Raw genomic sequence first — 23426 nt, 5'->3', positions numbered from 1 at the left:
TCCCCAGCTAAGTGAGTGCAGGCAAGAGCCATGCTTCCCTCCTTGCTATTCTCCCATCAGTGTCTGAGCTCAGGGTTCTTTGAGTCAGACTGAAGGGAGAAGAAATCGAAACAGGAGAGAACAATGAGACAGGAAAACGAACTGCAGAGCAGGTATATTTTGAGGGTGGAGCATGGAGAGACAGGAAGACTAGGGGCTTTGGAGAGTGAGGACCTGGGTTCCAGGCCCAGCCTTGCCATGTCCAGGTCATTTACTTCTGAGTCCTTGCAACTGGGTTCCCTTGCTTTCCTCTGTAAAATGGAAACCTGTCAGGCAATGGCTGAAGCTCCTGCGCACACTTCTGTGTAAGCCACTTACCAAGGGAACCCTGGGGGGCTGCATGCCCCACTGCCCCAAAGCAGGCCCTAAGGCCTCTAGGTGGCTGGACACCTTGTCCCCTTTGAGGAGTGGCCTGGAGCCACCTCAGGCTGGGGCCCACCCTCTTCAGTGACCTGAAGGCCTCTAGGACTCAGGGCACCTGACACAGCTCATCACTCATTTATTCAATTTTACAAACCTACTTCTTCTTGCAGAGCACTGTTTCTGTGACTAAGACACCACCTTTGCCTCCAAGCAGCTCACAGACCCTTGGTGAGATGGACATTCAGATATACGGTGTGGCCTGCCCTGTGCCACTGATAAACTTCTTGCCTTTCCTGTGCCAATTGACTTCTTGAATGCATCCATTTATGGTTTCCAGGGTATGCTATTTTAACTCCTTGAATATACGGGGACCTCTTTATGTTTGGCCAAGGGGATTAGCACAGTCTCAATGCCCTTGGGATTTTCAAGAGCTATTTGATGCATAAGTAAAAACATGAACTAATTCAGGGGCAGTGGAGGGCAGGAAGATGGGGCAAGATGTGTTATGTGTTCTCTCACAGAGCCCAGAAGTGATATGGGAGCCGAGAAGTGGGTTAGGAGGGCTTCCTGGAGTAGGTGACATTTGAACTGGGTCCTGGAGGATGAGTTAGAATTCGCTAGGCATGTGCTCTTAGCACAGGGAACAGCATTTGAAAAAAAAAAAAAAAAAAGCCTGAATGATGAGAATTGCCTACTGGCCAAGTGGGTATAGGATGATGATGGTGAAGTGAGCCATGTAAAGTGGAAGAGACAGATTCAAGAGCGGTGTCGCGGTGCAAGGTTTTGAGCAGTACAGATAAACAGAGAAAAGCAGAAAGTTCGCTCAATCTTGACACTCAAGGACAGTCACCATATGTACATATACCTATGTTTTTAAGAGAATTCATACATGTTCTTTTTATTTTATTTATTTATTTATTTATTTTGAGACGGAGTCTCACTCTGTCACCCAGGCTGGAGTGCAGTGGCCGGATCTCAACTCACTGCAAGCTCCGCCTCCCTGGGTTCAGGCCATTCTCCTGCCTCAGCCTCCCGAGTAGCTGGGACTACAGGCGCCCGCCACCTCGCCCGGCTAGTTTTTTGTATTTTTTAGTAGAGACGGGGTTTCACCGTGTTAGCCAGGATGGTCTCGATCTCCTGACCTCGTGATCCGCCCGTCTTGGCCTCCCAAAGTGCTGGGATTACAGGCTTGAGCCATCGCGCCCGGCCACATGTTCTTTTTAAAAGAAAGACTACATATGCAGTGTTTTCTTTTTCGGTGTCAGGGAGTTCTGTTTCGTTTTGTTTTTGAGATAGAGTTTCACTCGTCGCCCAGGATGGAGTGCAATGGCGAGATCCCGGCTTACCGGCCTCCCGGGTTCAAGGGATTCTCCGATCTCAGCCTCCTGAGTAGCTGGGATTACAAGCCCACGCCACCACGCCCAGCTAATTTTTGTATTTTTAGTAGAGACGGGGTTTCACCAAGTTGGCCAGGCTGGTCTTGAACTCCTGACCTCAGGTGATCTGCCACGACGCCTAGCTGGTCTTGAACTCCTGACCTCAGGTGATCTGCCACGACGCCTAGCCAGGGAGTTGTTTTAAACAGATTTTTTTCCCTCTCTTCTCCGGACGTTAACTTTGGTGCTGGGTGGGGAGAAACGTGGCAAGCAAAGAACAGTTAAGTGAGCAGCTGCCACCATAGCCACCCGGACAGTGCGGGAAGAGCCGTCTCCCAGGTAAAGACCGTGGGTAGAGGGGCGCGTGGTGGGTGAGAGGGAGGAGTCTGCGCTGACTCAGGGTTTCTGGCTTAGGAAACAGTGGAGCTGCTGATACCTTTATGAGGAAGCCGGGCTAGTTTGGAGGGGCAGATAACTAACTTGGATGGGAGCACCTCGGGTGTTCGTGGAAGTGTCCCGCGGGCTGTGGTCTCGCGTGGGGGACTCCCCAGGCCCGCAACCCTGTCTGGGGCACCTGCGAGGCGCCAAGCGAGTTGCCTGGGGCGGGGAGTGCGGCCTGGGCGTCCAGGCTTAAGCCCCGATGCGCGGGCCCTTCTCCACCCAGGCCGGCGCTCGCCACCCCACTCTCCAAGGTGAGGGTGTCGGCCCCACCGCCTCGGGCTGGGACAGGCGTGAGGCCCCCTTACTCCCTAGTGTCACCAGGTGGGGCGGGACCCGAATCCCGGCCCTGCCACTTGCTGCCTCGACGACTTTGGAGAAGTTGTTCTCCCCCCTCCTGCCTCAGTTTCCCCATCCGCCCACCTCGTCGGCAGACTTGAAGGCGGTTTGTAACCTGCAGGGCCATTCCACTTCCCTGGCCGGCGGCGAAGGCTAGTGGTGCGGCTTGGGCTGGGGTCGCCCCGATCGTCCCCGCCCGACGCCACCGAGGAGGGTATCGGGCAGGGACGCGAGGAGCTGGGAACACGCAGCGCCGCCCCAGCCGGACGGGCGGGCCCGGGCTGGCGTCGAATCCGCGCCGGAGAGCCCAGCCCGTGGCCAGGCCGCTGCTCCCGGAGCCCGCTGGGGCCCGGAGCCCCGGCCCTCGCCGCCTCGTCGCCATCAGAACAAAAGCCGAGGCTCAGCCCGGAGCCCGGGCGCCCCGCAGGCCTGGCCCGCGCCCTGCAGCCCGCCGCCCTGCGCTTCGCGGCCGCGCCTTCGGGCCTTCGGCCCTTCGGCCCGAGCACGCTCGGCTCTTTCCGCCACGGCCGGCGCAGGTGGAGGGGGCGGGGCGGGGGCCGTGCGTGGTGACGCCGCGGGGGGGGTGACGCACCGGCGTGCCCCGCCCCCACCCCCTCCCCGTTCAGGCTCTGGAAAGAGAAGAAAAAAAACTTTCTTTTTTTTTTAATTGAGGAATCAACAGCCGCCATCTTGTCGCGGACCCGACCGGGGCTTCGAGCGCGATCTACTCGGCCCCGCCGGTCCCGGGCCCCACAACCGCCCGCGCACCCCGCTCCGCCCGGCCGGCCCGCTCCGCCCGGCCCTCGGCGCCCGCCCCGGCGGCCCCGCTCGCCTCTCGGCTCGGCCTCCCGGAGCCCGGCGGCGGCGGCGGCGGCAGCGGCGGCGGCGGCGGCGGCGGCGGAACGGGGGGTGGGGGGGCCGCGGCGGCGGCGGCGACCCCGCTCGGCGCATTGTTTTTCCTCACGGCGGCGGCGGCGGCGGGCCGCGGGCGGGGAGCGGAGCCCGGAGCCCCCTCGTCGTCGGGCCGCGAGCGAATTCATTAAGTGGGGCGCGGGGGGGGAGCGAGGCGGCGGCGGCGGCGGCACCATGTTCCCGGGGACTGCCTGAGCCGCCCGGCCGGGCGCCGTCGCTGCCAGCCGGGCCCGGGGGGGCGGCCGGGCCGCCGGGGCGCCCCCGCCGCGGAGTGTCGCGCTCGGGAGGCGGGCAGGGGATGAGGGGGCCGCGGCCGGCGGCGGCGGCGGCGGCGGCGGCCGGGGGCGGGCGGTGAGCGCTGCGGGGCGCTGTTGCTGTGGCTGAGATTTGGCCGCCGCCTCCCCCACCCGGCCTGCGCCCTCCCTCTCCTTCGGCGCCCGCCCGCCCGCTCGCGGCCGCGCTCGCTGCTCTCCCTCGCAGCCGGCAGGGCCCCCGACCCCCGTCCGGGCCTTCGCCGGCCCGGCCGTCCGCTCCCGGGGCTGTTTTCGCGAGCAGGTGAAAATGGCCGAGAACTTGCTGGACGGACCGCCCAACCCCAAACGAGCCAAACTCAGCTCGCCCGGCTTCTCGGCGAATGACAGCACAGGTGAGGAGGGGTCCGGGGCGGCGGGGGCCCGGGGCGCGCTGTCACCCCCACCTGAAAGAGAGTGTCCGGGGGTGGTGGTCGCGGATACCTACCGAGCCGGGAGCCCGGAGCAGGCCCCGCAGCCCGTTCCCTTCGCCCCGCGCCGGAGGGTGGAAGTTCGTCGCAGGACTGTCACTGGGCCCGAGTTGGGCAGCACACGCCCGGTGCGCTCGGCCTCCCCGCACCCGATCAGCCCTCCTCGCGGGGACCCGAGTGGCACTCCAGGAGGGAAGAAGTAAAGTGCAGTGTGTGGGTTTGTTTGGTAATGTCCTACGCATCCATCCGCGGCCGTGTCCACACGCGTGGCCGTCCAGAGGAATGACAGCGGAGGGTACCTTTGATGCTTAGAGAAAGCAAGATCGTGGCCAAAGGTAGCGCAGTGTATTTTCTGGATTGGCGACACCTTGATCAGGCTGCAGTCAGAGGATACTCACAGCAGCCGCCAGCTTGCGAGTTAGAACCGAAGTTTCTTGGAATGAGTGAGTTCCTTGGAAAGATGCTTAGTGCTTATTTTCAAAACTCTTTGTTTTTTTTTTTGTTGTTGTTGTTGTTGTTTTTAGTGAACTAGTCATTCCATTTTTCAAAATCCAAACTTCGTTAGCAAGATGTCATTAAAGTTGCTGTGGTGTGTTTCATTTCCATGTGTAACTTCAAAAGAAAGTTAAACAGCAGATTTAAGTTCATTTGGGCTGCCATCTCCATTTGAGTTTGTGTTGCTTTCACAGTGTAGATGTACAAAAAATTATGTTAAGGCATGTAGGAATTCCAATTTTTCAAAAAAATGTAGCAGGATACTGAATAAATCATCTTTTGTTTGTTTCCTCTCATTTAACAGCTTCCCTGGAAACTTTCTTAAGTAATCATTGCTGCTTAAGAGAAGTATTTAGTTTCCTATTCATTCAGTAATTCTGGGTCCTACTGCGCTGGTTCATGGTAACATGAACTAGTTGTATTTCCTCTTTTAGAGCTCTCTCCTTTGCAGCAGAAACTTCTGTGCCGCTGCGAACAATTCCGTCTCCAGCGCAGCTTGCATTTCTCCAGTAGTCTTGCAGTGGCAGCATCTGAAAATCAGTTTCTAATGAATGAGTCCAAATTGAATTACATTGCTGCCTTCAGATTTGCGCTAGACACAGCTGTTCAACTTGTGGAAATAGTTCTGTGACCGACCACTAGCATATTCAAAAAACTGCTATTGCTGTTGAAACAAAACTTGAATTTTGTGGCTTAAGTTTGAATACAATTCCTGGAATCAAGTTATGATAAGAGACATTTAATATTAATGTGGAAGTGAAAAACGATTTTTAAAAATCAATCATAAGGAGATTCTTATCTAGTTAAAATTTCTTAAACAGTGGGGAGGAGTAAATGATGCTCATGGTATGTAAAAATCACTAATAATGTTTTTCTTTTTAGCTGATAAAAGTTGAGTTTGACATTAATCTTATGAAATGAACTTACTGAAGTGAGAAATTTGGAAACAATAGTTTAAATGCCGTTGTACTGCAAAACAGATCTCAGTTGCTTCATTAATCTTGCTGTGTTTGAGTAGTCTTCAGTTCTGTGAGACGTAGGTCATACGAGGCGAGTTCACCTTTGAAGCTTGTCTTCTGAAACTGGTAACCTGGATGGCTTTGTAGCTTTGCTATTGTTGAATGAATTTGTTGTAGATTTTGTCTTAAAAAGGGGGACAATTAGTAACACAAGACTTAACAAAAAGGCTTATCCTACTGTTTACATCCAGCTGTTTCCAAGATGGAGCCCGAAGGATAGCTTTTTCCATAGTAGTTTCCATTATTGGATGATCAGATGCTTAATAACAAGTTGATCAGAAAGGATTTTCCACACTTAACCAGCTTTTCCCTCTTCCTTTCCAGTTTTGATCCTTGTAAGGCACAGGGGCTCTTTTGTGGGACCAAAAGTCAGCTTTAAATGACTCTGATTTAATCCAAAGTAGAAAGTCGACATCATACTTAAGTTGGGTCCTGAGTTACACATTCATCACCATCACACTATTGTGAAAGGGTCTGTTAGTGTGGAGGACCAAGGAAGGGATCATTGTCAAGCACATTAAACAAGGGGCTGGATGCCATGGCTCATGCCTGTAATCCCAGCACTTTGGGAGGGGGAGGCTGGTGGATCAACTTGAAGTCAGGAGTTCGAGAGCAGCCTGGCCAACATGGTAAAACCCCATCTGTACTAAAAATACAAAAAAATAGCCAGGCATGGTGACATGCACCTGTAATTCCAGCTACTTGGGAGGCTGAGGCATGAGAATCGCTTGAACTTGGGAGGCAGAGGTTGTAGTGAGCCGAGATCGCACTGCTGCACTCCAGTCTGGGTGACTGAGTGAGACGCTGTCTCTAAAAAAAACAAGGGACACCTTGTCTGGTGTAACTACTAGTCTAAGAAATTGAGTAATGAGATGGACAGAGATCTTAGGGATGTATATTAAACAAATAAATGGCTTGAGTTTTTACATTAAATACATTCAAAGGACTGAAGGCATTTGGTTAGGTGGGACAGACCCGAGAATAACATTCTTGAGAGACTCAATCTTATTTTAGTGAGGGGATGTGTCTCTGAGGCTCCCAGGGGAAAATTGGGCCTAGGGGAGCAGGGTCTGTGCTCTGTGCATGAGATCAAATTTGATCAAATTTGAGGGAGGGGGACCTCTGTCTGGGAGCTGAGGGATTGAAAGGAGGAGGAGGCCTTGGCAGCCTGAGAAACAGGAGCTACTTAGACTGCAGTGCATGTCTGTAGAGACTGGCCTGTGGGGCCACCAGTGTCACTTAGATGTTTCTGTGCAGGGTAGCAGTGAGCTGAGAGAAGAGTGCCCCCAACACTGGGGAGCTGCTCAGCCAGGGTGCTGCTCATCGGGGGCATGGATGTTGCAAACAGCACTCCCTAAGGTCAGGCAGCACCTCGGAGTGAATTAAATGTCACTGCCACTGATGACAAACAGAAGTCGCTGAAGGCTGGGAAGCTTACGCAGATGTGATGCAGAAATAGGGAATGTGCTGCGAAGGAGGGTAGCAAGAGGAAGAAGGAAAAACAGTACCTTTCACCCTGCTGAAGCAGCAGCCCCGGAGAGGCACAGAATTGGATGGCCTCAGATGTAAAAGTAGCATTTTCTTGTATTGTGTTGAAGCCTTAACACTTTCTCATAGATGAGGTCTTCCTTTACTTGGCACCCTTACAAAAAGTGGGGACTTCATGTTTCCAGTATATAGTTAGTTGGGTGTTTTGGAAACTTCTTTATTTAATATATCCAAGTTAAAATAGTGTATTGTGTCTTTCAACAGCAGAGATTCATGATTTAACAGTATAAGACAAATATCCAGGCAAGCAGTAGACTTTATTTTTGTTTTGCTTTTTGTTTTCTAGGGTTTTTTTGGTCAGCTTTATTGCAAAATTTGCACACAACAGACTGTTTCTAAAGTTTTTGAAATTGCAGACCAGGGTGGTAGCTCATGTCTATAATCCCAATGCGTAGGGAGACTGAGACAGGAGGATTGCTTAAGGCCAGGAGTTGGAGACCAGCCTGGGCAACATAGTGAGACACTATCTCTACAAAAGAAATTTAAATTAGTTGGGTGTAATAGTACAATCCTGTAATCCCAGCTATTCAGGAGGCTGTGGCAGGAGGATCGCTTGAGCCCAGGAAGTTGAGGCTGCAGTGAGCTGTGATCATGCCACTGCACTCTGACCTGGGTGACAGAGACCCTGTCTCTGGGGGAAAAAGGAAAAGAAAAACTACATCCTGAAGATTGAACATAGCTATATTTCATCCTGTGCTGTATAAGTGGCTCTAAGCAGTTTTGATTACATTTTATGACGTGAATCCTTTTAAATGCAATAGGGAAGCTTATTTAAAGAAAGCGATGGCGAATACAGTTGTCAACCAAATGATCTGTTATGTATGTCTGGTATGTATGTATTATGTATCAGAGTGCTTTTCTCCATATCACCTCAGTTTGTTCCTTACAGCGTCCTGTGAGGAAGGGAAGATGCTGTTACTGCTATTTTCTAGGTGAGGAACTGGACTTGAGAGGTGATACAGGGTCAAAACCAGATCCAACCTAGATTGTTAAAGTCAATGGTTCTGTGTATTTGTTTTCTAAGTCTCTATCTGTAACAATGCACTTACTTGAACTGAGGACCCAGGAACCTCCCATGCTTGGTAAGTTTCAGTAGCGGCCCTCTCCCACCGAAATGAGGTCACTAGGGGGTAGGTTTGTAACCACCTGTGGTGGGGGCAGCCAGGAGTGTATTCTTTCTCTGGGTTAGGGGCTCCCCCTTTTCCCTCTGGTTCTGGTGTTATCCTCAGCGTGAAGTGTGTGGGCTCATGTTCCTGTTTACCTCAGGGAGAATGAGAAACAGTTATGTTACCCCATCAGTGAGTTCTGTCTAAATAGGAATAAAAGTTGTCATAGAGACCTTTAGGGCTAGGACGTTTCATGACCGTGCTTCACTTTTGAATAACAGAGGGGTGACAGCGGTGACCCCATTCAGAGGTCCTCAGGGATGAAGGTAGGCAAGGACAAGTCATGTGCAGGGCACCTTAGAGGGCCTTCAGAAGATGGAAAGTGGCTCCTGGCTGAACATTCAGATTTGATTCTGTAAACGGAATTGAACATAACTTACAAAGAGACTGAGTCCTGCAGTTGGAAGTTGATGCTTAGATTAGTAGCCTGTGTCTTCACAGCTTCTAAGTTGTGCATTGTAATTGTGTGACAAAGTATGTGATTACTTGGGGGGTCCATAATTGCTTGTGTTTTTACTTGATGTATTTGAAAACAGGAAAATGATTTTGCCAAAGTGTGTCTTACTTTAGTTAAGATGAAATGTACCTTATTGTGAGTTTCTGAAGATTGCAAAAGCTTGTCAGTTTAGTTTTTGGGGTCCCATTGGTGAGGGCACCCCTCTTTACCTCACTCAAATCAGCTCTTCACATGTATTCCAAGAAACTAGAGGGCATGCTAAGAGGTGTTTCTCAACAAAGGGTTTGTGCTCAGATGCGATTGGTTGTAGCTGAGGAATCTGACTGCTGACTTTCCCAGAGCCTTGGTGTGCTGATGGGGCACTGTGAGCGAGGGGCTGCAGTTGGACCACTTTCAATCCTGTTTGACCCTAGAACTCTTTTTAGCCTATTTATGGGTCCGCAGAGTTTCTCTGTAAAGGGCCAGAGAGCACGTGTGTGGCTTTGTGAGCCATAAGGTCTCTTGTTACAACTACTTAAGGCTGCCATTTCAGCAAGAAAGTAGCCATATTCGAGTGGCCATGGCTGTGTTCCAGTAAAACTTTAGTTGTAAAGACTGGTGTCTGAGGACTTGACCCATGGGCTGCAATTTGGTGACTCTGATATAACGTGGGACTTAATTCTCTGAGCACCCCTTGGGGAGCACTGGCCTGCCACGGCTGCAGAGACAGCTTTAAGGACAACAGCAGCAGGGCAAGTTTCCCCAGCTGCATGAAGTGGAGCCAAGAGAGCCCAGGTGAGCAGCAGGCTTGCACGGGTCTCCTGTCTTGGAGCACTTCACAGCTTAGCAGGGTCCTCTCCCTCTGTCTTTTTTGTTCTATGGATGACTTGATTTAAAATCAGACGAGTTTATCAGAAAGTCAGGTGACCCTCTGCATTTTTCTTTGTTCTTTTGCTTTGTGTTGACCCCGGTGGCCCACATGGTATTTCTCATCCCTCTTTGTCGTCTCAGGCTCTAGGCTTCCTCCCCTTCCTGTGACACCAGAAGGTGAGAGTCAGCAAGAACTCTAGAGCCTTTCTACAGCCCTTTTCCCAGTGCTTCCCTCCCCAGGGACAGCGCCTGACAGCTAGTAGGCCCTCAGGAAATATTTGAGGGAGTTGGTGAAAGAGTTACATGGTATTTGTCCCTTAAAGTTCTCATCATTTTCTTGTTAAGATTTCACTTTTAAACAAATTGCCACCTATCTTCAAGTTGGGTCTGTTATTTGCTTCCGTAATCCAAGTTCCATACCCATGGTATCCCACCCGGTCACCAAACCAACTGGCCTTAGGAGTGCTGGGGCCAGAGCATGTTTGGGGCAAGTTATATCAGCTCTCTGAGCTCAAAGTCTCCTCATCTGTAACATGGAGATAATAACAATTCCCATCTCAGGGTGGTTATGAGGGTGGCCTGAGATGATGTATGTCTGACATCTGCGCTCAATGAGAACTGATACTGGCGTTAACCAGGGACGTTGTTATACCGTATAGTCCTAGGATTTACTGGGAGTGCTAGTCTGATTGGACCAAGACCTGTTTCTCAGCAGTTCTGGAAAGGACAGAAGCCATGTGCTCATATCCCCAGAAACCAGTGTGCAGGCACGCGTGTGGTAGTGTAACACATACATAGCCGGGAATTCTGTCATCTATACCATTGACTCTGTCTCCATTTTTTATTGTATTTTTAAAATAGGAATATGATGGCCATGAAATTTTAAAATTAGGAGAACTTAAATGGTGTCGTGTGTTCCGAAATTTTTCTTTTAAATCAGATCAGGATGTACACTGAAAATTGATAATTTTGAAGCATATTTCATGGACTGATTAAGCAGCAGACAAGTATGTGATTCTGTTTCTTTACTGTGTGTAATTTATCTTGAGGTACCTGTTAAGCAGTAGCAGTGTACACAGGATTCTGATAGATAGATGCCTGTGAGTAACTTAGAACCATCTTGACAAGATGAAACCTCGAGGCAAAACTTAAGGAAAGAATACAGAAATGCAGTTAAGTGCCAAAACTCTGGAACCAGAAAGGGTGATCTGAATAAGTCTTCATTTGCTCCCTCCCCTGTTTCCTGAGTGTCCCCGTGTGCGGAAGTCCAGGGCTGCATGCCCCAGTGGGAGGCAGGCCCTGGCATGGTTGAGGAGCCCTGGGCTCCTGTGACAGCCCTCCTGCTGAGTCAGCACAGAGCCAGGAGTTGGGGAAGCCTGCCTGTTTTCCATGCATTCCTGGCTGTTGGGGAAAGCACCCTGACCATGACAGTTTGTTTCCTGGGGTATCGTTGTAGGCCCATGGCTTGTTTGCATCTGAGTCGTCTTCTGGTTGTCCCCAGACAGTCTCTCCTAAGCTCTGAAACTCCTGGCCATGCCATCTGCTTTTTAGCACATGTGCCCAGCGTTCCCTTTAGTCCTCTCTGAGGCCTTTTCCTTGCAGTGCATCCCTCCAGATACACTCCTTGCTTTAACTGGAAAAGGATGCTACTCTTCCCAGTCAGTCTCAAACTTGGCTTTCAGGAAAATTCTCCCATTGCATGAGTCTTTGATGCAGAAATGTAAGCCTTGGGAGTAGTGCCTGTGGGGGCTTTTGCCTGTTCTCCTTTGCCTGGGGCTGTGCTCTGCTGACAGGGGTGCCACAATAGGCCACGAGCAGAGTCCCTGGGGCGTCCTGGAGTGGTCAGGACTTGAAGAGATTTCAGCATGGGCACACAAATCAAATTGGGGAAGGCTGTGTGAAAGGCATGGAAGTAAACAAAAGTGGCCCCTCTCTTTTTAAAGTTTTTCTTTATTAATTTCCTAGACAGTATAGGCAGTGACTGTGGCTGTATTTAAAATACTGCCTTTAGGGTGTTTTCTGGTTCTAAATTTAGGAAGCAAGGCTATTTTTGAGCTCTGTCTCCAAAAGTTGAATTCCTTTTAAAACTTACCCTTAAGAAAGATTTGGATATTATCCCGTGTGACATTTTCCCCGGTGTTTCATTTCCATTAATCAAAAGACTGTTTAGTTGAACCATCGCTAAGAATAGTAAAATCTAATGGGGAAAATAATTCTACATGATTAAATCTGACTTTACTTTCCCATTTCTAGGTGTCCTGTCTGCTGTTGTTTGAAAATGTCTTAATTTGCCTTTCTAATATGCCTGTACTATGCTGTATACAGTAGGTGTATCTTCCAGTTGCACCTAATTCAACCTTTCAAATTTGAATAATCCGTGATAAGGAGAGAAAACTAGCTGTGTAGTGGAGTTGTACAATTCTGTTTTAAAGCAAATCTTTTTATAATTCAGAAGCTGCTTCTCCTCCCCCTAGGTTGGATTTTTCTTATTAAAACTGCACCACCTAAACATGTTTTAACTTTATGGTTAAGATAACCAGTGAAATAGAAAAATAAGTCACTATTCTCTATGATAACCTGTAGAGAAGGCTTGTACAACATTTAAATAAGGAGATTTGGGTATTTGATTACAAACTGAATGAGGACATTCAGGAGCTATAGAAATTTATCAGGTAATTAGGGTTTGCTTAGACAATTATGGACTCTACGAGTTTGACCCATTTGCTTTGGATTAAAATATTTTGAGTATTTGTCACCTGATTAAAAGTAGAACCTTCTAACCGTGAGTCACAGTTGAAGGAAATGTCAGAGCTTTTTATACTGGGAGGCGGTCAGTGTAGTGCTGAGGAGGGAGCTCTGGCTCCTGCTCAGAGTGGACTCTTGAGTCCCAGCTCCCAGCTCATCAACGCTGTGACTTGGACTGGTGACATCACATTTGAGTTTTGCAGGGTGGGGTGTATGTGTGTGTGAGAGAGAGACACACAGAGAGGGAGATCTCTAAAAGGGACTTTTTTTTTTTTTTTTTTTTTTTTGAGACGGAGTCTCGCTCTGTTGCCCAGGCTGGAGTGCAGTGGCCGGATCTCAGCTCACTGCAAGCTCCGCCTCCCGGGTTTACGCCATTCTCCTGCCTCAGCCTCCCGAGTAGCTGGGACTACAGGCACCCGCCACCTCGCCCGGCTAGTTTTTTGTATTTTTTAGTAGAGACAGGATTTCACCGTGTTAGCCAGTATGGTCTCGATCTCCTGACCTCGTGATCCGCCCGTCTCGGCCTCCCAAAGTGCTGGGATTACAGGCTTGAGCCACCGCGCCCGGCCTAAAAGGGACTTTTTACCCTGCAATATTCCATTTCTCTTCTCTTCTCCCCTCCCTTCCTTCCTTCCTTCCTTCCTTCCTTCCTTCCTTCCTTCCTTCCTTCCTTCCTTCCTTCCATCCTTTCCGTCTTTCTTTTCTTTTCCTCCCTCCCTTCTTTCCTTCTTTCTTTTCTTTTCTCTTTTTTCTTTTCTTTCTTTTCTCTTCTCTACTGTACTCTACTCTTCTTCTTTCCATTGGGGTCTTGCTTGCCCAAGCTGGTCTTGAACTCCCAGCCTCCAGCAGTCCTCCTGCCTCAGCCTCCTGAGTAGCTGGGATTACTGGTGTGGGATGGAGTCACTGTGCCTGGCTCTGTTTCTGCTTACTGTGATTAGCTTGGTACATTGGGCTACTAGGGTGCCTGGCATATAGCAGGTTGAGGCAGCTGTTATTATTGTTTAATTGTATGGGAAAACATGAGCCATTACCTACCTCTTGGGCCAGTGAGGACGGAGATGATGTAGCCTGACCCAGAATCAGGAGGCTTCTTACTGAGTACATGGGAAGCTTCTGCCCCTACCTGTTTGGCTTCCAGTACCAGCTCTAGTGCAGTTTGGGAACCAGTTTGTAAGAAAATGAATTAAGAGCTAAGATTCGAGAATCTTACAAAATGGGTAATCGTTTGACTCATTTTACTGCGTCTGTGTTTGCAGTTCAACTGTTCTTTATTGGAAAATTGAACTCTTAATTAAATGGAACTGTGTTTCTAGTTATTGCTTCAGAACAAGGGCTTGATTTAGATTAGGACTTAGAGAAAAGGGAAAAGTGAATGCAGAGAAATTATAAACATAGTATTTTATTGAAAACAGAGTTGGAGAGAAAATGGCCTTGGGATCACTGTCCAGTTTGGTCAGGTTGGTTGAAAGGAATACCAGTGAAACTCAATTTCCTCCCGGGCTCAGCTACACAGATCTTGAAAGGAACAGATTCAGCTCTGTGCTGTACTGTAAGACTTTTCTCTTCCTGCAGATTCATAATAGGAAATTCTTTAAATGGAGGTTACTGTTTTACTGTTCTCCTAGATTCGGTGTGATTATTTTTTTTATATAAGTAAAAGTTACCCCGTGGTGGACAAAGAATTTTTCCCCTAATTTGTGGATATCTTTACTTAAATCTGATTTACATATTCAGTAAGTCACATTTATTGAAAATAACAGAAAGACATAAAATATTGATAGATTTTCTGTGTCATTGTGGTTGTTCCTCTACTACCGTGGGAATCGGTTTTTGTTTGAAGAGCACACCTGCCCATAGTTGAACTTCTGTTGAAAAGTCTCTGAGGGAATCATTTGAATGATGGCGAGAGAATCAAGTGTTTTGCTTTCACTGATGGCTTTCTCAGTCACTGAAACTTAGGGGAGAATGGATTCTTTCCTAGCAGGAAGAGGGTGGATTGAGATGTTTCCTTTTTCTGGGATGCCTTTGTTCTCAGGATGCCCTCCAAGCCAGCGCTGTCCAGTGGTCCTTTTTGGGAGGGTGGCTCTATGTTGTATCTGTATGACATGGTACTGGAACCACGAGCCATGTGTGGCTGTTGAGTACTTGAATTGTGATTAGTGTGACTTAGGAACTGAATTTTAAATGTTACTTGATTTAAGTAAATGAAGATAGCCACATATGGTTAGTCGCTATGGTATTGGACCGCACAACTGTACGTACATTTACTTATCCTGTTTGTCTAGAGTTTTCTTTAAGATATGTATCACCTAGATATTTATGACAAAGTTCCTTTAAAACGATCATTTTTTAAAGATGCAAGACTCCAAAAAAACAAATGATGAAAGACTCCTTCAAAAATATTCATGGCTTAGGTCACGCTGTTCAGGATTATTCACTAATTTAGAAAATATTTGTTATGCTGTGGTGTAGGCCCTAGCGATCCAGTGGGGACGTGACAGGCCCCGTCTCTGCCCTCATGGGTGGTGATGGATACTGGACAGGTAACCGCAGTCAGGTGTGACCTTGGAGGGGACATACTGTGCACTGACTGGGGCACCAGACAGGGTCTGAGCCTGTTTTGAAGGGTATTGGAAGTCCCCGGGGGCTGTGACGTTAGCACTGACACCTGAGGGTGAATAGGAGACAGCAGATAGTACTGTTCCAGGCGGGAGGGAACAGCACACATAGCAGGCATGGAGGACTGACTCTTGTGACAGTTTTTTGGTTATATTCACTGGGCTACCAGAATTTAGGAGGCCTCATGGTTTTGCTTCTGAGAGGGTGGAGACTAAAGGTGTGGTTCTGCCCTGCAGGGGTTGGTTGGGCCTGGGATCCAGTCTTGACTCCTACCACTTCATTCTTTTATTCAGCAAATATTTAAGCACATTTATGTGTATCACCTGTGGTGATAACAGTGGTGGCAGAAGCTGCTTCTGTCCTCAGGGAACTCTGAGTTGTGTGGTGCGGGTGAGCAGTTCCGTGGTGCCCACCATTGCCTATAGCATTTCACACCGAGCTCGATGTCTGACTGGAAGGAAGTGGATGCCTCAGGCTGGGTGGTCAGGGAGGCTTGTTGGAGGAAGGACACCGGAGCTCACTGAGGGTGAGTAGAGCTTCAGCTTCGGCATCTGAAGGTGAGGTAACGTCACCAAGGGCCTTGAATGTCAGACCAATGAATCCAGTTTATTTTTTTTTAGGGCTTATAAAACACAATTAAGTTTTTAAAAAACCCATGTCTGGAGTAATTGGGGGAACTCTTGTGATTTATTTTCCAGAAGTTTAGATTAGCTTTTTCCAAGGTGTATTTTTTCATCCAAGCTCAGGTCTGTAGGGAGAGTAGACAATGCTTTCCCCTCCTGAGCCCCATTTTTGGGAGGAAAAGGGCCCCATGGAAAGCAGCTTAAGAACTGGAGCTAGTGTTTTTATTTAAGATGTTAGGAAATTTTTGTTCAATTTTCTTTTAAAAGTTTTTTAAAGTTCTTTTCAGTAGATAATATATTCATATGGTTCAGAATTCCAAAAAAGCAGAGTAATTGGTGAAAACCCTTCCTCCTCTCTGATTCTGGTGTCACTGGTCATAGGCAACCAGTGTTAGCTGTTTCTTACATAATCTAGAGATGTACTGTGCGTAGCCAGGCAAATATGGTCTCTTCTTACTCTTTTTGCCCTAAGTAGCCCATTATATGTTATTCTACTATCAGTGCCTTTCAGACTGATAGCGCATCTCAGAGCTGTTGGAAATGTTAGTATTAGAAATGCAGGCTTTGTTCTATTTTTTTTTTTTTTTTTTTTTGAGACGGAGTCTCGCTCTGTCGCCCAGGCTGGAGTGCAGTGGCCAGATCTCAGCTCACTGCAAGCTCCGCCTCCCGGGTTCCCGCCATTCTCCTGCCTCAGCCTCCCGAGTAGCTGGGACCACAGGCGCCGCCACCTCGCCCGGCTAATTTTTTGTGTTTTTTTTTTTTTAGTAGAGACGGGGTTTCGCCGTGTTAGCCAGGATGGTCTCGATCTCCTGACCTTGTGATCCGCCCGTCTCGGCCTCCCAAAGTGCTGGGATTACAGGCTTGAGCCACCGCGCCCGGCCTGTTCTATTTTTTTTTTTTAATTTATTTTTATTTATTTTGAGACAGGGTCTCACTCTGTCCACCAGGCTGGTGTGCAGTTATGTGATCACAGCTCACTGCAGTGTCCACCTTCTGGACTCAAGCAATCCCACCTCAGCCTCCCAAGTAGCTAGGATGACAGGTGCATGCCACTATGCCTGGCTAATTTTTTTTTTTTTTTTTTAGTAGAGATATGGGGTCTTCCTATGTTGCCTAGGCTGGTCTTGAGCTCCTGGGCTCAAGCAGTCCTTCCACCTCAGCCTCCCAAAGTTTAAGGATTACATATGTGAGCCACTGTGCTTGGCCCAGGCTTTCTTTTAATTAAGTCTTCTTTTTTAATGGTAAAATGTTTTGGTGCTGCACTTAGATAGATAACACAAAACAATTTTAATGCTTTCACTATATTATATAAATAGGAATAATTGAAGGTTTCTTGTTTTTTGTTTGAGACAGAGTCTTGCTCTGTCACTTAGGCTGGAGTGCAGTGGTGAGATTATATATAGTTCACTGTAGCTTCAAACTCCTAGGCTCAAGCCATCCTCCCACTTGAGCCTCCATAGTAGCTTGGACTACAGGCATGCACCACCAAGCCCAGATAATTTTTTATTTTTATTTTTGTAGAGACAGGGTCTTGCTATATTGCCTGGGCTTAAAGTTTTTTTTTTTTTTTAATCCATGTCATCTCAAAGAATATTAGAGGTTTTGTTATTGTCATCAAAATGCATGTCATGCAGCCAGCTCACACAGCAGTTGTGTTTATTGTCTCTCAATTCCTGGAATCGATTCTTAAAATTTCTGGTTTTTATTACCTACCTTACTTAGTATTTGAAATAGAAGTATCTGTGGGTTAGCAACCTATTTCAACGCCAAGCAGATACAGTTTCTTGATTGGTAGGACTTCTAAGAACATTCTCATTAACTCCAGACCTTTTCATTAATTTAGTTAATTAATGTAGAGATTGTAAAACACTGAGTATGACTCAGAAATCCTTTAGAAAAGAAAGGGTAAAATCAGTGAAGCTCCATCAGAAGAGTAGCTGAGTTCCCTGGCATTGCAGATCCAGTTGAGGGAGAGTGATGGGTACTTAGGAGTGAAGACAAGATTGAGAATCAGTAAACAAAGGATTGAGACCAAAAATGATAATTAGATCTCTTTTAGGGGTAGAAAGAGATATGCTAATGGTGTATATAGGAAATTTCTAGAAGGAAATTTCTAGAAATTGTTTTTCGGGGTTGAGCTAGGGATGTTTTGGGGGCTGTTTTTCATTTTCTTCTGAGTTTTTTTTTTTTAAAGCAAAAAACCATAAATGTATTACTTTCATACTGAAAAAAGAAAAACTAGTTAAAAACAAATTCAAAACAAAACATATTTTGGGGGTATATATGTTTTTGTATTGTTTTATTTTTATATTTGTGATTAGGATAATCTGTTAAATGGTGACAAGCAAAGTTTTGGTTAATTCGTTTTGCAAAACCTTTAGACCTGTAATGAGAATTATTTGAACAAAGTACAAATTACCCCTAAGAGGTGCCATCCAGAGATAGGAAAATGTGACTGTTTTAGTGTGGCATCTGATCATCACGTCCTTTGTCACAAGCTCCATTTTTAGCATCATTTTTATATTAGAGGTTTCTTCATTGATTTGCTAGAAGCCACAAGACCTGACAGCCAACTAATTTTTGAGTATTTTGAAATAATGTCAGATTTCCCTTTGTGAACATTGGGTACAAAATGTTACATGTCGATTGTCACATCCCTTTAGAAAAAAATACTTACTTTTGAAAAGTTCTTCTTTAAAGTGCCCTTCTTTTCTAGCCTTTTAAGCTTATTTGTACACTAAATACACTTTAATAGTAAGCCCATTTCAGATTTTATCCTCAAATCATAAACACTCTAAGTGGAAACTGGAGCACCGGGAACCATTCCAGGTGTTATCACCTGGTGCTGAAGTTAATCACCTGGACCAGTACACCTCCAGTGGGGGTGCCTTAAAAAAATCAGTTTCTTGGCCGGGTGCTGTGGCTCATGCCTGTAATCCCTGCACTTTGGGAGGCTGAGGTGGGTGAATCATGAGGTCAGGATATTGAGATCATCCTGGCCAACGTGGTGAAACCCTGTCTCTACTAAAATATAAAAATTAGCTGGGCATGGTGGCGTGCACCTGAGTCCCAGCCACTTAGGAGGCTGAGGCAGGAGAATTGCTTGAACCCAGGAGGTGGAGGTTGCAGTGAGCTGAGGTTGCGCCACTGCACTTCAGCCTGAGGAGCAGATCGACTCCCATCTCAAAAAAAAAAGTAGTTTCTTTAATTACTTAAACTAGTAGTTCATTCACATGGCTCAGAAAACTCAGAGGACAAAACTTGTAGAGAGAGCCACCTTCCACCTAGTTCCTGCCAGGTAACCACTGGAAGTAGTGCTGCCTTCCAGGGTTTATCTGCATTCAGGCAGACACTGTTGTCTCATAGTTCTCTCTTCCCCTTTCCTGCCTTTTTCTTCTTAACTGAGGTAGCATAGTGTATACATGGCTGCATACCTTTATTGTCTTCTTATAGTTGTCTACCATTCCATTATGTGAGCTGTGCCATAATTGCTTTAATCCTGTCCCCACTGATCGACATTTAGGTTATTTACAGTCTTGTCTTCTCACAAACAGAGCTTTAATGAATAGCCTTGTAAAGTTATGCAGGCAAGCAAATCTATGGAACAGATTCATAGAGATGGAATTAGTGGTTAAAAGGCATATGCATTTATAGTTTTGATCATAGCAGATTTTCCTTCAAGAGCCTGTGTGTTGGTAGAGTCTTAAAATGTGAAAAGCAGGCCGGGCGCAGTGGCTCATGCCTCTAATCCCAGCACCTTGGGAGGCTGAGGCAGACGGATCACGAGGTCAGGAGATCGAGACCATCCTGGCTAACACGGTGAAACCCTGTCTCTACTGAAAATACAAAAAAAATTAGCTGGGCACGGTGGCGTGTGCCTGTAGTCCCAGCTACTTGGGAAGCTGAAGCAGGAGGATGGCCTGAACCCGGTAGGTGGAGGTTGCAGTGAGCCGAGATCTTGCCACTGCACTCCAGCCTGGGCGACAAAACAAGAGTCCATCTCAGAAAAAAAAAAAAAATGTGAAAAGCAGCACATATATATTCTCAGTATATACATTGTTAGATATGTTGCAGATATTCTTTTTTTGAGATGGAGTCTTGCTCTGTTGCCTAGGCTGGAGTGCGTTGGCATGATCTTGGCTCACTGCAGCCTCCGCCTGTTGGGTTCAGGTGATTCTGGTGCCTAAGCCTCCTGGGATTACAGGCATGTGCTACCATGCCCCGCTAATTTTTGCATTTTTAGTAGAGGAGGGGTTTTGCCATGTTGGCCAGGCTGGTCTCGAACGCCTGACCTCAGGTGACCTGCCTGCCTTGGCCTCCCACAGTGCTGGGATTACAGGTTTGAACCACCTTGCCCAGCCACAGATACTCTTTATCAGCATAATCTGTGATGAGTAACACTAAGGTTGTTCTTCAGCTTGTGATTCTCCATGTTGTGCTTCTTAGTTGTTTCTGAATTCTCTCATTTTATGGTGTACCTTATTATTATTATTTTGAGTCAGGGTCTCACTGTCACCCAAGCTGGAGTGCAGTGAGGTGATCTCGGCTCACTGCAGCCTCCATCTCCCAGGCTCAAGCAATTCTCTCATCTCAGCCTCGTGAGCAGCTAGGACTACAGGCACGTACCACCATGCCTGGCTAATTTTTGTACTTTTTTTTTTTTTTATAGAGACCAGGTTTTGCTATGTTGTCCAGACTGGTCTTGAACTCCTGGACATAAGCAGTTCACCCGCGTCGGCTTCCCAAAGTGTCGGGATTACAGGCGTGAGCCACTATATCTGGTCCTGGCATACTTTTTGGACTTAAGACATTCATTTTCTGTTTGTGGCTCTCAAATAGCCCGCACGCCTCCACGTGTTCGTTGTACATGGAATTGGCACTTCCAAGTCTGCTTTCACGTCTGGAATATGCTCTTTCCCCCTTTCTTGACTTCTTGTTGCCGCCTGCCAGCTACATCTCACAGCATTTAGGGCAGAGGACCTGGTCTCTGGATGTCCGTTTGCTTAATCTTATGGTATGGCTGGGGAGTCTGAGGTGGTTGGGAATCTGGGATCTGGGGCTGCTTCTGCAAAGGCTAGATCCTAGCTCGGCCCCAACATTCTTCCTCCTCCAGAACTATTCTTGGCTGGAGAATCCTCCCCCTGTAAGCAGGGTGGACAGGCGGCTGACTATAGCACCTCTCCGGGGTCTGGTGCCCCTCTCAGCTCTGGTGGTGGTCAGCAGTCAACCCCTTTTTGCTCTCCTGTCCCAGATAATTGGGCTAATGTGCAGGGGCTGCTAGGTCATTACTGTGTTCTGGTGGGAGCTGGCTGCTATGACAGCCACCTTCTGTTCCACCCTTGTACCCACCCTTCAGGGCTGAGAGAGGCAGCACGCAAACCATGTTGAGGAAACTAACATTGTCTTGGCTGTCTGGGGATGGCACTTTCCTGTGACTTATAAGTGCACCAAATAAAAATAGACTGGCTGCATTTCCAGGACAGTTTAGGGTCCCAGGTGACAAAGAACTTTGAATAAGGACTGTCTTGGGTTTTTTTTTTTTTTTTTTTTTGAGACAGAATCTTGCTCTGTCACCCAGGCTGGAGTGCAGTGGCATGAGCTCGGCTCACGGTAGCCTCTGCCTCCCGAGTTCAGCAATTCTCCGGTGTCACCCTCCCAGGTAACTAGGATTACAGGCACCCACCATCACGCCTGGCTGATTTTTGTATTTTTAGTGGAGATGAGGTTTCACCATGTTGGCCAGGCTGGTCTTGATCTCCTGACCTCAGGTGATCTGCCCACCTGGGCTTCCTAAGATACTGGAATTACAGGCATGAGCTACTGTGCCTGGCCCTGTCTTGCTTGGGTTCTTTAAATGGAAGGTAAATAGCAATCATTCAGCGAAGCAGGATGTTTTTGATACCTGATACCCCATGAAGTGCATTTGAGAATGAATAAAAAAGCTAAAATTTTATAATCAATTACACAAAGTAGATTTTACCTTTTCCAGGTAGCATTCTTGAAAATTGTATTAAGTGCTTTTGATAAATCAGATATTTCCCTTCTGATTTACATCACAGTTTCTAAGGTTCTGTAATTTTTATTTCAGTTAGTTTAACCTAATGCCGTAGCTTGATTTCTTTCCCCTACCTTCAAATTTTGAAGTTCATGATGTTTCCATATTAAATGTACTTACTAGGCAGGTTTCCATCTAAAAGAGTCCCCCTGGATTGACCCTTCTGTGACATGAAGAATATCCTGTAATTTAACTTTCAAATAAGAGGCAAACATTGAACAGAGCTTTAGAGGGAAAGGACACTAAGAAAAGACAATTCCAAAGAGGCATGAACAGAAGACAGCAAGGCAGGCAGGCAGGCAGGCAAAGCTGGCTGCTCTGCCGTGGAGAGCTTCAAGGGAAAAACTTCAAGATGGCAGGAGCCCCTCAATAGCTACGAATTTGATACAGTGGGAAGGGCCTCACTTTGGTAGATATGTGGATCTGATACAGTAGGAAGAACTTCACTAGAATGTACTATATGATGAATGGACTCCTTGGGGAAGATCATTGTTAATGTCCACTTAAATATTGTTCATCATACAAAACACAGCATATGACAGGAAAACAAGAAAACCCGAATTCTAGGCTCTAGTATAAATGTTTAGTGCTGTCTTGAGGGCTTTAAGACAATTCAGTTTATTAAACCTAAATTTAATGACGCAAGATTGTGTCACTGCACTCCAGCCTGGGCGACAGAGCAAGACTGCCTACCGTAGTGAGGCCCTTTCCACTGTATGGAACTCGTACCTACCCTGGGGTTCCTGCCATCTTGGAGTTTTTCTCTTGAAGCTCCCCACACCAGAGCAGCCAGCTCTGCCTGCCTGCCTTGCTGTCTTCTGTCTCTGTCTCTTTGGAATTGTCTTTTCTTAGTGTCCTTTCCCTCTAAAGTTCTGCTCAGAATTTGCCTCTTATTTGAAGCCTTTCCTACTTTTGTTCACTACTTTATTCCACTTGGCTGTAAAATATGACATACGTGTTAATCAGTTTAAGTTTGTGACTTGGTGTCCATGGGCTGTCTTCCTGAATTAGAGTACGGTCCTCTGGGGAGGCCGACTTCTATTCTAGTCTCAAACCAGCCAATCCTGCACTGAGTGAGGGCCGCTGAGCAGTGACTTGCAGTGACTTGCTTCCTTCTGGAGGGTGGGGGCTGCCAGCCAAGCTCCCTGGCTCTTCAGCAGATCACTGATTCTGAGGAGGGGCAAGACTTAGTCAAGATAAGATCACTGTTGAGAGTGAAGTACAACCTCATTATTCTGTTCTAATTAGGGGTTGGTGTGTCTGCATAAAAGAAGCCTGAATTACAGAAGATTTTAGAAGGAGGTTGCTTTAATTATTTCCTAATAGTCATTGTAAAAAAAGAAAAAAAGTTAGATGTCTTTTGGGAACTTGTTTAAATGCCTAGATAAAAATTACTTACGATGGCATAAATATTAATAAAACAGCTTTTCTCTTTCCTTTTTTTTCTTTTTTGGTATGGAGAGTTATTCCGTTATATATTTTTTTGTATAATCCCCAAGAACTTTCAAAGCAAAGTAACCTTTAATTCTACTAGAATTGCCAGAGATCACCAGGGTTGAGTTTATTAGCAAGTCACTACCATTGATAAGTAGTGACTGTTGAGCGCCTGCTCTGTACCAGCTCTGTGGGGCCAGGTTCTTACAGGCTTTGGCTGGTTCAGCC

General features: G+C 47.0%; 2 protein-coding genes across 6 annotated transcripts in view; one reads left to right on the top strand and one right to left on the bottom strand.

The window, feature by feature from the left end:
- Positions 1-1844: 1844 nt before the first annotated feature.
- On the bottom strand, positions 1845-3767 carry LOC123570499 (uncharacterized). The gene is made up of 2 exons (XM_045381919.3): positions 2640-3767; positions 1845-2025 (listed from the first exon to the last, which is right to left on the bottom strand). Exons 1-2 carry the CDS (start codon positions 3641-3643, stop codon positions 1980-1982), a joined length of 1050 nt encoding a protein of 349 aa, XP_045237854.1. The 5' UTR covers positions 3644-3767; the 3' UTR covers positions 1845-1979.
- The window catches only part of CREBBP (CREB binding protein), a 157069-nt gene continuing 136867 nt past the window's right edge, over positions 3225-23426 (top strand). For 2 of the 5 annotated variants that reach the window (XM_065536694.2, XM_065536693.2), the window contains exon 1: positions 3841-4113. In XM_065536694.2, the coding sequence (XP_065392766.1) occupies positions 4029-4113 (85 nt within the window). In that variant the 5' untranslated portion in view covers positions 3841-4028. Of the gene's footprint in view, positions 4114-23426 lie in introns of all 5 variants that reach the window. The other 3 variants (XM_005591098.4, XM_015442334.4, XM_005591099.5) reach the window with 3 other exon arrangements.

This window comes from Macaca fascicularis, chromosome 20 (genome assembly GCF_037993035.2).
Source record: "Macaca fascicularis isolate 582-1 chromosome 20, T2T-MFA8v1.1".
Lineage (NCBI taxonomy): Eukaryota > Metazoa > Chordata > Mammalia > Primates > Cercopithecidae > Macaca > Macaca fascicularis.
Note: the sequence above shows the minus strand (reverse complement) of the source record. Positions and strands in the feature narration are given on the sequence as shown.

What these genes read in the sequence shown, in the direction of transcription:
- LOC123570499 (XM_045381919.3), bottom strand. Translation starts at nt 3,643, where the DNA reads ATGGTGCCGCCGCCGCCGCCGCCTCGCTCCCCCCCCGCGCCCCACTTA. An exon ending in CCTTCAAGTCTGCCGACGAG is followed by an intron (nt 2,026 to 2,639) that starts GTGGGCGGATGG and finishes CTCCCCACCCAG; the next exon opens with CACCAAAGTTAACGTCCGGA.